At 41.2% G+C, this 14,155-nt stretch overlaps 1 protein-coding gene across 2 annotated transcripts in view; it reads right to left on the reverse strand.

Annotated features, from left to right (window-relative positions):
* Nucleotides 1-530: 530 nt before the first annotated feature.
* The window catches only part of mcf2lb (mcf.2 cell line derived transforming sequence-like b), a 28,965-nt gene continuing 15,340 nt past the window's right edge, over nt 531-14,155 (reverse strand). Inside the window, exons 5-34 of one of the 2 annotated variants that reach the window (XM_070914112.1) lie at nt 12,849-12,968; nt 12,554-12,670; nt 11,913-12,062; nt 11,692-11,816; nt 11,128-11,242; nt 10,879-10,998; nt 10,058-10,249; nt 9,740-9,931; nt 8,821-8,980; nt 7,854-7,915; nt 7,649-7,734; nt 7,411-7,477; nt 7,209-7,324; nt 6,977-7,046; nt 6,796-6,888; nt 6,608-6,700; nt 6,366-6,491; nt 5,392-5,613; nt 5,196-5,288; nt 4,644-4,722; nt 4,390-4,459; nt 4,149-4,255; nt 3,813-3,905; nt 3,159-3,218; nt 2,481-2,546; nt 2,242-2,319; nt 1,694-1,803; nt 949-1,061; nt 732-835; nt 531-610 (exon numbers count right to left, since the gene is read on the reverse strand). In XM_070914112.1, coding sequence (XP_070770213.1) covers nt 531-610; nt 732-835; nt 949-1,061; nt 1,694-1,803; nt 2,242-2,319; nt 2,481-2,546; nt 3,159-3,218; nt 3,813-3,905; nt 4,149-4,255; nt 4,390-4,459; nt 4,644-4,722; nt 5,196-5,288; nt 5,392-5,613; nt 6,366-6,491; nt 6,608-6,700; nt 6,796-6,888; nt 6,977-7,046; nt 7,209-7,324; nt 7,411-7,477; nt 7,649-7,734; nt 7,854-7,915; nt 8,821-8,980; nt 9,740-9,931; nt 10,058-10,249; nt 10,879-10,998; nt 11,128-11,242; nt 11,692-11,816; nt 11,913-12,062; nt 12,554-12,670; nt 12,849-12,968 — 3,279 coding nt within the window. The remainder of the gene's footprint in view (nt 611-731; nt 836-948; nt 1,062-1,693; nt 1,804-2,241; nt 2,320-2,480; nt 2,547-3,158; nt 3,219-3,812; nt 3,906-4,148; nt 4,256-4,389; nt 4,460-4,643; nt 4,723-5,195; nt 5,289-5,391; nt 5,614-6,365; nt 6,492-6,607; nt 6,701-6,795; nt 6,889-6,976; nt 7,047-7,208; nt 7,325-7,410; nt 7,478-7,648; nt 7,735-7,853; nt 7,916-8,820; nt 8,981-9,739; nt 9,932-10,057; nt 10,250-10,878; nt 10,999-11,127; nt 11,243-11,691; nt 11,817-11,912; nt 12,063-12,553; nt 12,671-12,848; nt 12,969-14,155) is intronic. The other variant, XM_070914113.1, reaches the window with a different exon arrangement.

The raw sequence follows: 14,155 nt of genomic DNA on the forward strand, positions 1-14,155 counted from the left end.
CAAGCTATACGTACAGTATTCATCTCTCTCCCTCTTTTTTATTTACAGTAACAGTGGAATTATAAACTCCTGGGTGAATTAGCGCAGATGAACTGTCATCCACATATGATCACAAATATTTCTCCAATTTCAATGTGAACGCAAATAGATGCATTAATTGAGATCAGTCCCGCTGGTCCATTCATACATCTATTACATTATAATCACAGGAATCCTCTGTTCTTCATAAAAAATATACAGACAAGTGTAAGACTAGAGGAAGATCACTTTACTATACTGTGAAATTACCATCTGTGACGCATTTATCTTCACCACACAATTGCACCACAATCAAATCTATAACGTGTGTACATGTATGACATTATCTTAATTGGTGCATGTGCATCATTTTAAAAACTGAAAAAATACAGCTTTCTGTGGACACCTGACAAAATTCTTATAGAGTACCGATGTTGGCAATACAGCACAGATAGCCACATGATGCTAGCATTCACAAGGGCAGTTTGGTGATGGAGGAAGTGCTGAGGAATTCAGGGTTTGATGTCAGAGAAGCTCGTGTAGGTCTCACTGCAGCTGGACGATGTGCTGAGGTTTCCAGAGCCACTGCCTTCTGTTAGAAACACACACACATACACACACACACACATTGAGGATTAATGTTAATTAGCTGTAGTAGTACAGTTATCTGTTCATGTGCCATACACTTTATTTGGGATTGTTTGTTGGAATACCTGAGCTGCTGAGAGACTGGCAAGACTTGGACTTTCCAATGAGCGTGATAAGATTAGCAGCAGCAATCCAGCCCTCCTTTGAAGTGCTCAGGTTGCGTACAAACCTGCATAACCACACACACACACACACACACACACACAAACACAAAAGTACTATTATAGCAGTTCTGCTATAATATTATATTTCTCACAGGCAGCAGTAAGGCTGTATTCTCACCACTGTCCGTCATCCCCCTCCTTGACCAGCTGCACCATTTCTCCGCTCTTCACTGAGAACTCTTGAGCGCCGCCCTTCTCATAGTCAGCCATCACTGTATATTTGCCGGCACACTGTTCAAAATGGAAATAAGGGAACAGAAAAGGATACATACTAAAATCAGAAAATGAGCACTTTGCCAGAGTCAACACAAATCAAGCATTACATTAACATGTATGATATTTGTTTGCTACGAATGGACAAACCAATCAACATGTGTCAACTTTAAAGCTGCTCTAATCAATACTTTTACATTAAAAATAACTACATGTAATGTGAAAGGGGTCGCTCGTAGCAATAAACCTACAGAGATGTTTTAGTGTCTTTAAGCTCATTGTTTTGGTTCAGTCTCCCTTCTCTCGTCCACCTCTTTCCCAGCCACAGCTGGCAGATGTTTTCAGTGAAAAAGCTCTGATAAACCCACTATATGCTACCTGCCCAGCATCTGTCAAAAGACAGACACAATATGAACATATTATCATAACATACATTTAGCAGCTAAAGGGCCAGATATTTCTCTCAGGAGATTTACCTTAACCTTAATCCCTCCATGTCACTACAAAAATGCTAAATCTTCAATGGTTTAACTTGTGAGGACCAGCGTAAATCCCCATAATTTGACCGTGTAAACAGATTTTTGTCCCTTCAATGTGATTAATACAAGTTCAGACAGGTTGACACACGTTTGTCACCCACAGTGACTCACCAGCTTCTTGCCGTTGTCGTCCTCTGGGTCAGAGTTGAGAGGATCCTCGGCACTGGAATAGCCATCATGCTCCAATGAGGCATCCAGCGATAGAGAGGCCTTGTTCCAGCCTGAGGGGAAGAGAAAGAACAGTTTAGTTTATGACAACATTCGGCTTCAGCTGCTGTCAAACATGTGCGTGACCTGTAGTGAGAAAGAGTAGAGAAAGTGTGAGAATTGTGAAAGAGTGAGAGGAAGAACCACAAAAGCTAATCCCAGGAATCCCAGCATGACACAATCAGCTCTATCTAACTACAACTATTAAAAAAAACTCTTAGACTGGGGGGACGGGCATGCACCTCCATATTTTATAGTGACTCAACACAACGGAAAAGTGGCAGGCAGAAATCCCCCTATATCAGTGTGCATTTCTATGATTTTCACTGAGCCTGAAAGGAACGTGGAGATGTCGGACAGGAAAGCAAAAATTGAGAAAGAAGATCTATAAGGGTTTATAGTGGTGAAACAGCGGCCTGACACAAAACCAGAGCCGGCTGCTGCCAGTGTACCTCTCAACTTTGTCTGTAAGAGACTAGAGGTGCTGAACCACCTGGCCCTGCTCAGGTGGAGGGGGGGAGGACCTGCATCTGAGGGACAGGAGGCAATAGAAACACAGCTCGTCACTCACCCTGCAGCAGCTACAGCCAATCAAACTCATCATTGTTAGAGACAGAGGCTGTGCTCAGGCACCATGGATGGATAACTAACCAGACATGAAGATGCAGTTATTGTTTAACAGACTAAATACCTTTAAAGCCAAATGGCGTGGGATCGCTCTGGCGTTTCGTCTTGTGATCAGGGCTTGTGGGAGATCCTACCATCGAGCAAGAAAAAGGAGGGACAAGGATGGTCGTTGAAGCAAGAAAGAAATCACAACCAAAATACTGACATTGAAAAGGACATATTTTGATGAGAAAAGGACATGATGAACAGCAAATTAGACTAAATTGACACAGACGCACAGTCAACTAACAGCTGGATCAGGAAGGTTGAGGAAAGACGAATAACACAGAGGTAGAAAACTAATTCTAACAAGCGATTAGTTTCACAAACAACCTGCAAAATGCAGCTCAATGTCGTGATGCTGTTTGAATGGAAGAGGCTACTTATAAAAGAGTTCAGCAGCAACAGCGCTTTATTTTTTTAGAAAAGACATTTTTACATGTCACAGTCAGAAAAGCTCAGGCGCAAATAATAAAATGAATGATGGCTAAATTCCATTTAGCTGCTTCAGTTCAGGGTCCTGGTATTGTGCATGCTGGCTCACTGTCACACTGTCAGGTCTTACTGGCACATTTGAATAGAACGGAGCCATCGTTAATGTTGTTAATTATACCTGAGCTTTTTCCTACTATAACAAGTCAAAGCTGTAAAAAGGGAATTGTGCTGGATTTAAATAAAAGCGGGGTCTAGAGTTGTGTGATACCTGGTGACGGGAGGATCATCATGGGTAATGTAAAACTTTTATCATCAGTAGATGAGGGCTCTGTGGAGGGAAGCATGCAGTATTTGACCTTCTGACCAAACATCTTTAAAATATTTTACTTCCTTATGTATTTTGTCCTTCCGAGACTTAAGCCGTGGAATAGTTCAACATCTAGAGAATATGCTAATTCGCTTAACTTTCTTGCCTTGAGTTAGATTAAGAAGATTTATACCGTTCTTATGTCTGCACAGTAAAAACGCAGCAGCCAGTTAGCTTAGCTTAGCATAAAGACTGGAAACAGGGGGAAACAGCTAGCCTGGCTCTGTCAGCTAACACATTATATCTGGTTTGTTTAATCCGCACAAAACCCAAAGTGTAGAAACACAAATTGTAGTTTTACGGGGAGGAATGAGCTGGACTATTTCTTGGCTGAGAGCAGTAACTCAAGTTTTGTCGTCACCATACAATTATGAGAGTGGCATCAAACTTATCATCTAACTCTCGGCAAGAAAGCAAATAAGCCCATTTCCAAAATGCCTTCAAATGACTCAACTGAAATCTTTGACTGAATGAAAATCCACTTTTTCATTTCACAATTTAAGATGATGATGGTGTGATATGTTGCATATGAAACTGACAATGTCCTGCAGTTACCTTTCTGAGCTTTGAGGTTACTGAAGCCCTGTAAAGTAAAGCGCTTTTTAGCCACAGCAGCTCTGTCTGAGGTAGGGCTTGTCACAGCCTCGTCTGACTCAGAGGAGAAGCAGGAAGACAAACAGAAGGAGGGAAGAAGGTGAGTTCAAAAAGTGTAAAGGGAGAAATGGAATAAAGAGGGAAGAGGTTATATGATTCAGTGGAAAAGAAAGAAGATAAGACAGAGATAAATCACAAAGAGGTAAACAATAAGAGTAGTTTGTACAATACATGCAATAAGGCAGGTTTGTTAAAAATCATCTGTCTAATTGGATGTCTCTTAGTCTCTCCACTCACCTTTCCCTGTGGGCTTTGGTGAAGAAGAGGAGTTGGCATCAGGACTGCAGGGCTCAGCTTTCTTCTCCTCTCCCCTTTTAAAGCTCTTCTGACCGGACTTGAACGGACTGTGGGTGGACAAATGTGGAGCATAAGAATCTTCAAAAGCCTCTGGAAAATGTGTTCCTGACTATCTGTAGATCAAACTGTTCAAATTCAAATTGTGAGAGAGAATAAATAAAGTGGGTGAATACAGACTTACCTGAGACTTACTGATCCACTGGGCCCAGGGGGGAACTGGAAAACCTGGTCTGGTGCCCTCTGCTGGCTGGCTTTTGAAACACAGAGAGAGAGCGAACAACCACTTCAAAACACCCATGTTGGAACATTTGCAAAGATTTTTCTTATCTAATCATTACTGATACAATATTAGTGTTTCAGTTTCTGGTTAAACATGGATATTAGTGTGAATATTACATTTAGAAAACGGTTTTAGAGTACATCCTCTGTCAGTACCTCTGCACGCTTCCAGCTGGGTTGTCAGAACCTTCCTGATCTCATTTACCCAAGTGGTTTTCACTTCAGCCGTTGGCGCCTGAAATGGAGGCAGTTCAACAAATATTAAAGGCTCAGTGTGAACTGTTACCTGGAGGTAGACATCCATATGCACACCCATTGTTCAAATACGGCAAAGTGTATTTTAAGGATAAACTCTGTCATTAATTTGTATTTTTCTTATTGTCAACAAATTCCATAAAAGAAGTCCAAAAACCAAAAATGTGTTATTTTGCGACCTCCCTACCCTGTCAGCACCAAACACATTCATTCCTACTGAAGATGTAAATCTTATATATAGTTGAGTTGTTTTTAAAGGCTCAGTAATTTCCCCAAACAGCCAGCAAACATAAATTTTGCATTTGTTGGGGTTCATTTTCAGCCTTAATAAGAGCAAATAAGTATTTACAACACCAGGACGTAGATGAGGGATTGATCATTTCATGGGATTTGTTGACAATTATTAAAAATGTGGAATATCTGCAGACTTTTATTTTAGATTTGTTAACGTACCTGAACTATATAGACCTCTTCTCTGGAGTTGCACCAGATTTCAAACTTCTTGTTGTCTCCCTTTGCATTCTCAGTAATGCCAACAGCACTCATCTGTTAAAAAAAGACAGCAACGTAAATTATTGAACGTTTTATGAATACAAATAGAGGGCAGTATAAGAGACAAGTGCAGCAACATTGCTTCAAAAGTGCTCACATTCAGAGATTGTTTGAAGCTGTATGAGGGAGCTTTCTCGTAACCTTCGCCGTTCTCCTCCCTCCTCTTGCAGAAGAGAAGGGCCTTCTCGTGGAGGAAGAGGTGCCTCTGCATGGGCTTGAACCGGGCCAGATCCTTAACCTTGGCATGACCTTTTTTGTGCTCTGTCCACACGCTGAATGACCCCTGCATCAGCAGCTTACCCAGCTCACTCATGTTACCCTGAGAAAAGAGAGAGTTGCTGTAAGATTGAGCTGATCGACTGCATACTGCATATGATCTAAAGTACTGTATGGAGGGTATAATTTGATATTCTAACAATCTCTGCTCCATTTAATGCATCTGTTTTCTGTCTAGTCTGTGTTCTCTCTGAAGTGCCAGAGTCCATCTGGACTGACCAACGTGTCTGTATTTCCATGGAAACAGCTGCCCCAATGTGCTCCTCCTAATAAAATATTAATACTGTATATCCCATATAGACAGGCATACAGCACAGAAAGTGTCTAATTTGTTTCACTTTCCTCCTTTACCTTCATTCAACCGTGACGTGACAGTGAAATTCAAAAGGAGTCACAGCTTTCTGGACGGACAAGTCTCAGTTTATTTAAACCGATACAGCAGATTAGGGCTGCAACTAATGATTATTTTCATGATCAATTAATCTGCCAATTGTTTTCTCGATTAATTCATGAATCATTTTATCTATAAAATGTTAGAAAATGGTGAAAAAAGCTGTATGTAATTTCCCATAGCCCAAGGTGACGTCTTCAAATGTCCAAAGCTATTCAGTTCACCATCATGTGCGACAAAGAAAAGCATTTGATTATCAAAACAGATCAACTAATCAATTAATCGTTGCAGCTCTATAGCAAATGTAATGTTGAAATCACATCTTTCTTATCAAGTCAACAATATCACCAATATCAAGCAGCTGCTCTGTGATTGATAAGCCTGCGTCCTGTTTAATGTCTCACCTCATATCCTGTAATGGCGATGAGGTGCATGGAGTCATTGACAGCCTTGAGGATGCCTAAGATGGAGGTCAGCGCCTCCTGCAGGTCATCGGCACCCTCACAGCTCTTACTGTACTTCAGCATTTCCTGTAGTCAGAAACACAATAAACATGCAGCTTGTAGCGATGACTGAAGAAGAGAAATCCCGCTGAAAAGACAGTTTAGCGGTCCAGTTGATTTGTGGCCAACAGAGAGTATCACACCTTCAGGAGCAGCTGATATTTGGTAATCCTCTGAACAGGCTTCAGCAGATACGAATCTAAGCCCAGTTTGTGCTCTAGCTTTTTCTGACACTCCTGATGGAAATAAAAAAAGAGAAAAGAATTGTGTCAAATAAAACACAGCTAAGAATATTTACTTTAAAACTTGAGGGTACTGAGTGTCTGTTCACCTGGAAGAAGGCGCAGTCTGAGCACTGTCTCCAAAGGCTTTCAGAGCGAGGCTTATTGTGACAGTATTTCTCATAGATCTGCAGGTCTGTCATCTAAAGGAAGGCAGTGAAAACTATTTGTGTTTTTGTGTCAAACTTCTGGGATGATAATCTCATTTAAAAAATATCATAATTCACTCACCCTCTGTAGAAAACACCTTCCGACCAACTCTGGGCAGTCGGTGTACTGCTCCAACTCCCTCAGAAACGTCCTGGAAATGACAAAATCATGTTATTGATGAGAGAGTGGAGATGAATGGGAGAAAAGATAGAGAAGATAATTGAACAAAATGTTGATTGTCTTTGATGGCTAACAACATGTCAAGCCACAGTGCATTGATATCAGCTATGACAGGCAGATGGCGCTCCCTCACCTCTTGTGGAAGTGGTAGATTTCTGGCATGTTGCCAAACAGAACCTCCTTTTTGTTCTGCAACGGAGCGGGGATGAGGTGAACTATTGCTGGATTATCCATCTCAGAGGCATATCCCTGTATCACACAAAAAGCAACACATGACATTCTAGGCACAGGTAAAAGACGGAGAAAAAGAAACATTTTGTGGAGCGAACAAACACCTGTAAGACACAGAGCAGCTCCTCCACGTAGGCTCTCTCAGTTTCCAGCAGCTCGTTCATAACGTGCCTGCAGATAAAGAGAGAACAGAGAGGCAAAAAGAGAGATCAGATGAAGGATTTAGTGCAGGCTCAGAGAAGATAGATGCACAGCTCTGTAGATAATGAGATAGGCGTTTTCACACAGTCCATCTGCCGTGTAATTTGATTACAGATGAAAGAGCGGCAGCTGATCCCTCACCTCCTGAGCACCGCCAGGTTCTCCTCCTCCTCTGACAGAGAGGCATGTCTGCTGTTACTGTCTCCATTCTGCAGTTGTCCGTTTCTCTGGGGGGAAAAAAACATCATTGGATCACCACGATAAGAGACAGATAATAGAAACTTTAGAGAATAACGGGACGGACAGCATGTAGACACAAACAGAATCATGACAATACTCCACTCACTTTCTCACAGTTGTTCCCAGAGTCGGCCTCTGAGCAGTTTTTCTCCTGCTGTGCTCTGTGTGCTGCGGCAGGGGACGAGAAAAAGAGTCACAATAGTTTTGGTTGGTCATCAATCCAATGTAATAATAATAATAATAATAATAGGCTGTATTCAAAGTTGAACACCATTTATATTTTAGCATTTTTGGTTAAATCTCAAGTATTGTAATTTCAAATTAATTGTAAACAGAACATATGAGTTAGAAAAAGGTATAAGTGAATTAAGACATAATTGTAATTGTTTTTTTATTAGAAATTACCTGGATGTAATAGATCTAGACCTTGATGACTCTATTTAGGTACCCGGACCAGACAAAATAGTTTTAATAGCCTGACATAAACAATGTTTTCTATTACAGTAAATATTAAATGAAAAGTAGAGCGTGCAAGATTAAGTATAGCCCTTGTTTCACCTGGGCTCAACTATTTCTTTGCCATCAAGCACAACAGAGCTCGATGAACTTCAGCATGTGGGATAGATTTACTTTCAAAACAAACTCAAAAGATTAAATTAAATACATATCATGAACATTATCACAACTTGTATTATCTGAAAATGCAAAAGGTGTTCTGAAGAAAGCCTCATATGCAAAGAATTTCCTGATGAAATAGACATTAAAATAAAGGATTTAAAATTTTGTGTCTTGTATTGCTGATACAAATGTTTCACAGGAATTTGTCGTCTCAGATAATGGAAAAGAAAGACAGTAATAAAAGTCCTCATGAATGTGTTGTTTTCTTGTAAAACTATAAGACACAGATCAAAAGCCATCCTTTTCTAAATTTACAAGCACCTATTCCTCACTTATAATTTCTGGGTTATTTGTACCTCAATGAAAGTTTCTAAAATGTAACTTTCAATATTGTTTGACAGGGAAGGTACAGTGTAAGCCATAAGTGAGAGCCATATCTAAGTGAGGAGACTGACCGGGCGAGCTGAGAGGGGACTTGATGAAGGCTTCAGGTCTGGGGGCCACCGGCTGCACCGGCCTGGTCTGTTTGGCTGCCAGCTTCTTCAGGCTGATCCTCCTCTTGTCAAACATTTCCTGCATGGACGCCTGCTTCTGGAAAACCTTCTCCACTTGGTCCTGATACACAGGAAGTTATCAGAGTGTCCTGTAATACCTGATGCTTATTTAAGTAAAGCTAATCAGCCATTCATTCAGTCATTCAAAATAAACATAAATAAGATTTTAATCCCTCAGAGGGGAAATTTGCATTGTTCCAGCAGCATACAGGATAGTGCAATAGAGACATAAGTAGAAAAAAACAAGATATAATAAATAAAAACAATAAAGACTGTTACAAAAAAAAGCTACTGAAACTAAAAAACAACCGTAATTTACAAAAGAAATGAAGGTAAAGGGATTATACTGTATTGCACATAGAGGTGTGGGTATTGCACCAATGTGTTATATGTCTTGACCATTGCTGAGAATATTGGCAGCTCTCACACTGCGTGCCACAGGCTTGGATTTTGTAGTACATTTTTCGAATATTTTTGTGAGAAAATTATCTTGGTTGCTTCTTTTTTCCTGCACAAATAATGCCGCGTTTTAGAGAGTTTCTCATAATGCCATCTAACCAGATGACTGAAAGAATACCAGAAAATGACTTCCACAACATGTTTACACTCTTCTGTGTAGCCAAAGATCAAACTGAAGACATAACATCTTCTTTGTGACACAACAGCGTTTCACAATTATACCCCCTGATGTGAGACAGATGTTAACAATTATCTGGTCGTATCTGTTTTCAATAATTGCACCAGATTTTCAGAATCCATTTGTCAGCAAAAGAGTGATGTTTAAAAGTGCAACACATTTATTTTCGCTTGGCTGTCTTACCCTGAACTGCTGGTTGAGCACTGCCTCATACTCGCTCCAGATGGTACTGAGGTCTGTCAGTTGGTTCTGGCCTGCGTTATCCAGGTAGCGCTCCAGCTCCTGCAGGGCTAACTCCGCCCCCTCGTGTGATTGACACTTGTCTACTGGCTGAGATGCCAGCAGGTAGATACCATCATCAACCCATTTAGAAGCCTGAGGAGGACAGCAGGGGAGGAAGAGTCAGTAAAAACACACAAGGCAACTATACTGGGAGTGTGTGAGTGTGTGTGTGTGTGTGTGTGTGTGTGTGTGTGTGTGTGTGTGTGTGTGTCCTCTTACCCTCTCCAAACAGTGGTGCAGCTCCATGGCTTTGAGGAGGTGGTCCTTCTTGGCCCTCAGGTTGCTGCTCACATGCTCACTGATTGCTCTGAGCTCGCTGCATTTGGGCTGAATGGAGTCCTCAGCATAGTGGGAGTTCTGGATCAGTTCATCACCCTCACGGGCCAACGACAAGGCTCTGTCCAGCACCTCCTGTGGACCAGTGTGCAGTGACAGTTACCACCTCCCCTAGCTTTTTCACAAGCCCTCAAATTATTATTCCTTTTCACCAAATCGTTCATATCTGGATGGGCCTGAATTCTGAAACCTGTTTGTTTTTAAATATATTTCATACACGTTTCCTATACTGGTTGAGCTGTTTTCGTAGCCATAACCTATTTGACATAAGCCACCATAACTATTGACTGCACAGTCCAGTTGGGACCACAATGTAAGTAAACATGCACCTGTCAACTCTGAGAGATCCTGCTAAATTGTATGGCATTTTGCATGGCATATTTAAATAACCATACTGTAGTGGTTATGTGACTTTTTGCATAATTTGTACGACCCTAAAGTACTACCCCAAAATCATGTCCACCAGCAGCCAATCAACATGACTGAAATGTATATTTTAATGCAGATCTGGATCCAGATTATGATTTAAAAAATAAATATTTTCTTAAGTAAATATAGATGATTGTGCAGCCTTGGCAGAGCAATTACTTTTTATGAAACTATGCTCTGTCAGACCTTTTTGTTTGTTTGTTTTTTCATATTATTTATCTATTCATGTCACGGTTAGACAAAGCTTTAATTGTGAGCGGTTGGGTATTACTTACACAGACTCTCTCCTCATAGGTGGTGAGTTCACAGAAGATATGGTCAGCGTGGGCTGGGCTGATCCCCACCTCGGAGAAGGTTGCAAGTTTCTCAGACACCTGATCCAACAGAACCCTCACCTGCAGCAGAAACACCACAGTCGTTTTTTTCAGTCACCACAATTGTTTTGTTTTTGTTTAAAAGGGATCATGTGGACACTTGAAGTCTATTATGGACAATTTCACGTGAGCCAACAGGCTCTAGTTCACCTCTCTGTAGTTGTGCTCAAAGTGGCGCAGTTGGAGACACTGCTCCAGTTTGGTCTGATGCCTCACCCAGAACTCATCGAAAGCCCTTTCTGTCTCGTCCAGCTGAGACAGCAGTCTGAAAGAGCAGCAGAGAAAGAGATGGGGACAGCAAGAGATGGAGACGGATTGTTAAAAAGCAGGCAACTGAGTAGACCAAAAGCAGTGTGGGGAGAAATTAATGGAGTAGAAAATTCAGTGGGGATGGTGACTGAGGTATTTGGCAGTTTCTGAATCTTTATAAGTAGTTTTGACACTGTGTTATTTCAGTGTTAATAGTTACCCAAATGTGTTATTGTAATCATAGTAATTTTCAGTTAATGATATATGGTAATGTATAATGTTTGGAACCTGAGCTTATTCTAAGAAATGACAAAACCAGATGCGTTAAACATCTGAAACATTATCACTTCCATCTGTCTGGTTCCTTTATGTTAATGAGTTGAGATTGATTGATTTTTTTCTTCTTGAGAATAAGAACGCAGAGTCTTTTTTTAGTAGCCGTCCTGCAGATATATCAGCTCTAACCTTTGCACTGTAGCCATGTTCTCCAGTTCATCCTGGTTCATATTGTGGTCGGGGTCTCGCACAACAGGCTCATTGATGCTCTCCAGCAGCCTGCTGCCCTGACCCAGAGCCACCAGCAGATCCCCCTACAGACAGACACAGACAGAAGTAGTGATATAGTCCAAATACACTGTATACAGAGAAAAAATGTATGTACTGTATGTGTATGTTAATGGCGTTACCTTCATTTTGTCTTTCTTTTCGGTGTGTGTGCTCAGCAGGATGGCTGTGGCCTGGATTTCATTGGGGAGTTCAGTTTCAGCCAGCTCAGTCCCAAACGACTGTAGGGTCTGTGCTGTTTTCTTTACCATCAATGCAAAGCCTTCAATAGCCTGATGCATATAAGACACAACAAAGACAATCAGCACGCATGCTCGTGGTGAGAATTAAAAAAAACACCAGTGACTTCATTTTTTTCAGGATTCATGGGATGCTGATATAGTACACTGTGTTAGTTTTTACAGTAGTTTTTATTAGCTGCATATATTATTGCTTTTGTGCTTTTCTGGATTTTTCTAAATTAAACACTATTAATTGAGGGCTTCATCCTAAAGTACTGGCCATGTCATTACCATTTATTAACTTTCATTACACTATGTTGACATATATGCAAAACACATCATGCTAAGGGCAGCTTGAGCGTCTCTAATTAAACTCATAAATCTGTCAATGTCTCCTGTTTCATTTGTCTTTGCCTTCGACATGTATTTATTTCACTGTATGTATTAATTTATCTTACTTATAAGGTGCCTTGTAACAGCGGTGTGGGACACTGTTAAGTTGTCCATGCTGACCACTAGAGTGGTGGATGCAGTGTACGTACAGTGCGGTGAGAGATCCACTTCTCGTGGCAGTACTCCTGCGCTCCCCCGAGTTCCTGGGTCAGCTGAGTGCGGTCGATGTAAGAGTGCAGCTCAGTTATTGAGCTCAGCATGATCACCTGAAACAGTTATATACATTACTTGATAATAATCATATTAACTAGCCTCTTATGTACATGAGCATTCTTCTAAAATCTTCTTTCTCCAATAAGTTGGATTGGGCTCAATTTATGAACCACAGAGGGAAGAACACAAGTCACTGACAGTGTTTCCAGAAGTAAGAGTGACTGTACGTACCGGCACCTTCATCTTGAACTCATCCTTGTTGAACTTGAAGAGGATGTCTGAGAGCGTACGCTGCAGGAGGGTGGTGGGCCTCAGAACCAGAACCAGCTGGAGGTTCCCTGGGAAGGAGCCCTGAAATGAGAGAGTAGATGGTGACTGTCACTTATGCAACAGAGCAGACGGGATCCTCCTCTGCCCTGAGTCACTTATACCACACTTCAACAGCACATGCTCTGTTCTTTCTACTGACAGCCTGCACTACCTATATATTATTCCCTCCCTTTGTCTGTCGCTCTGCGTCCCATGTGAAAACTCTCGCTCAAACACATTCAAGCATGTACGTGGGGTGTGTAGAGTACAAGAGAATGAGATGTGGGGTATGTAGGGCACCGTCATGTGGCAGGGACATTAATCTTCATGAGATGCTTCGGTATGAATAATGAGGTAGAAGGAGTCACCACCAACTCATACATGTGTGCAGGCACATGGGTTCAGGATTTCTTTACCCAGCTGGCATCGTTGTGACTTAAATTGACATAGTTCTGGTGCAATTGTTAATAAGACGCACATGGAAAGTTTTCCTCGCAAACAAACACACTCAGCATAAAGCCAAAATATTCCATAGATGCTTTCGGAACATCCATATTAATCCTCTGCATATTTATCATGCTATGCAGCTACCACACACTCTCTCAGTTCAGCCAATAGAGCCAATAAAATGCCAATTAAAATGTCATGATTGACACCCACTGACGGACTAAGTACTGCTGTGAAAGCAGTTGGATGATGGCTGAGGGTGGACACTGATCTCCTGAGGCAATGCAATTGTTAACGCAACTTTAATTAGCTAATGACCTAAACAGCTGGTTCGCCTGATTGGCTGCCCTTCCTGAGCGAGTTGGGGAATGCTGGTCTAAGCAGAAATGACAATGAATACATCGTTAATAAAAACCACTTGTGATGGGCACTGCTAATGGAATTAATAAATCAATTCTGTGTTTGTCCTTGCTGACCTCCCAAAACCAGGAGGAGCACTGTGAAAATGGTCAGTCGCCATCTGGAGAAATGAAACTTATCAATATTTTTACTGCTGTTTTTATAACATGGTAGTAGTAGGTGCTACCATACAATAGAGAGCTATTATATTCAGTGCATTTATGGTAAATGGTTTTGAACAGGTTGTGCAGCACATTCAGAAACTGGCTTCCTAAAGGAGAAGTCAGGCAAGAGTCTATATTTTCCTTATTGTCAACAAATCCCATGACAAGATACAAATTAAAAACTGATCCTACGAACATGTATTTCCTGTGTAGCCAAAG

This window comes from Enoplosus armatus, chromosome 11, assembly GCF_043641665.1.
Source record: "Enoplosus armatus isolate fEnoArm2 chromosome 11, fEnoArm2.hap1, whole genome shotgun sequence".
NCBI classification, from domain to species: Eukaryota; Metazoa; Chordata; class Actinopteri; order Centrarchiformes; family Enoplosidae; genus Enoplosus; species Enoplosus armatus.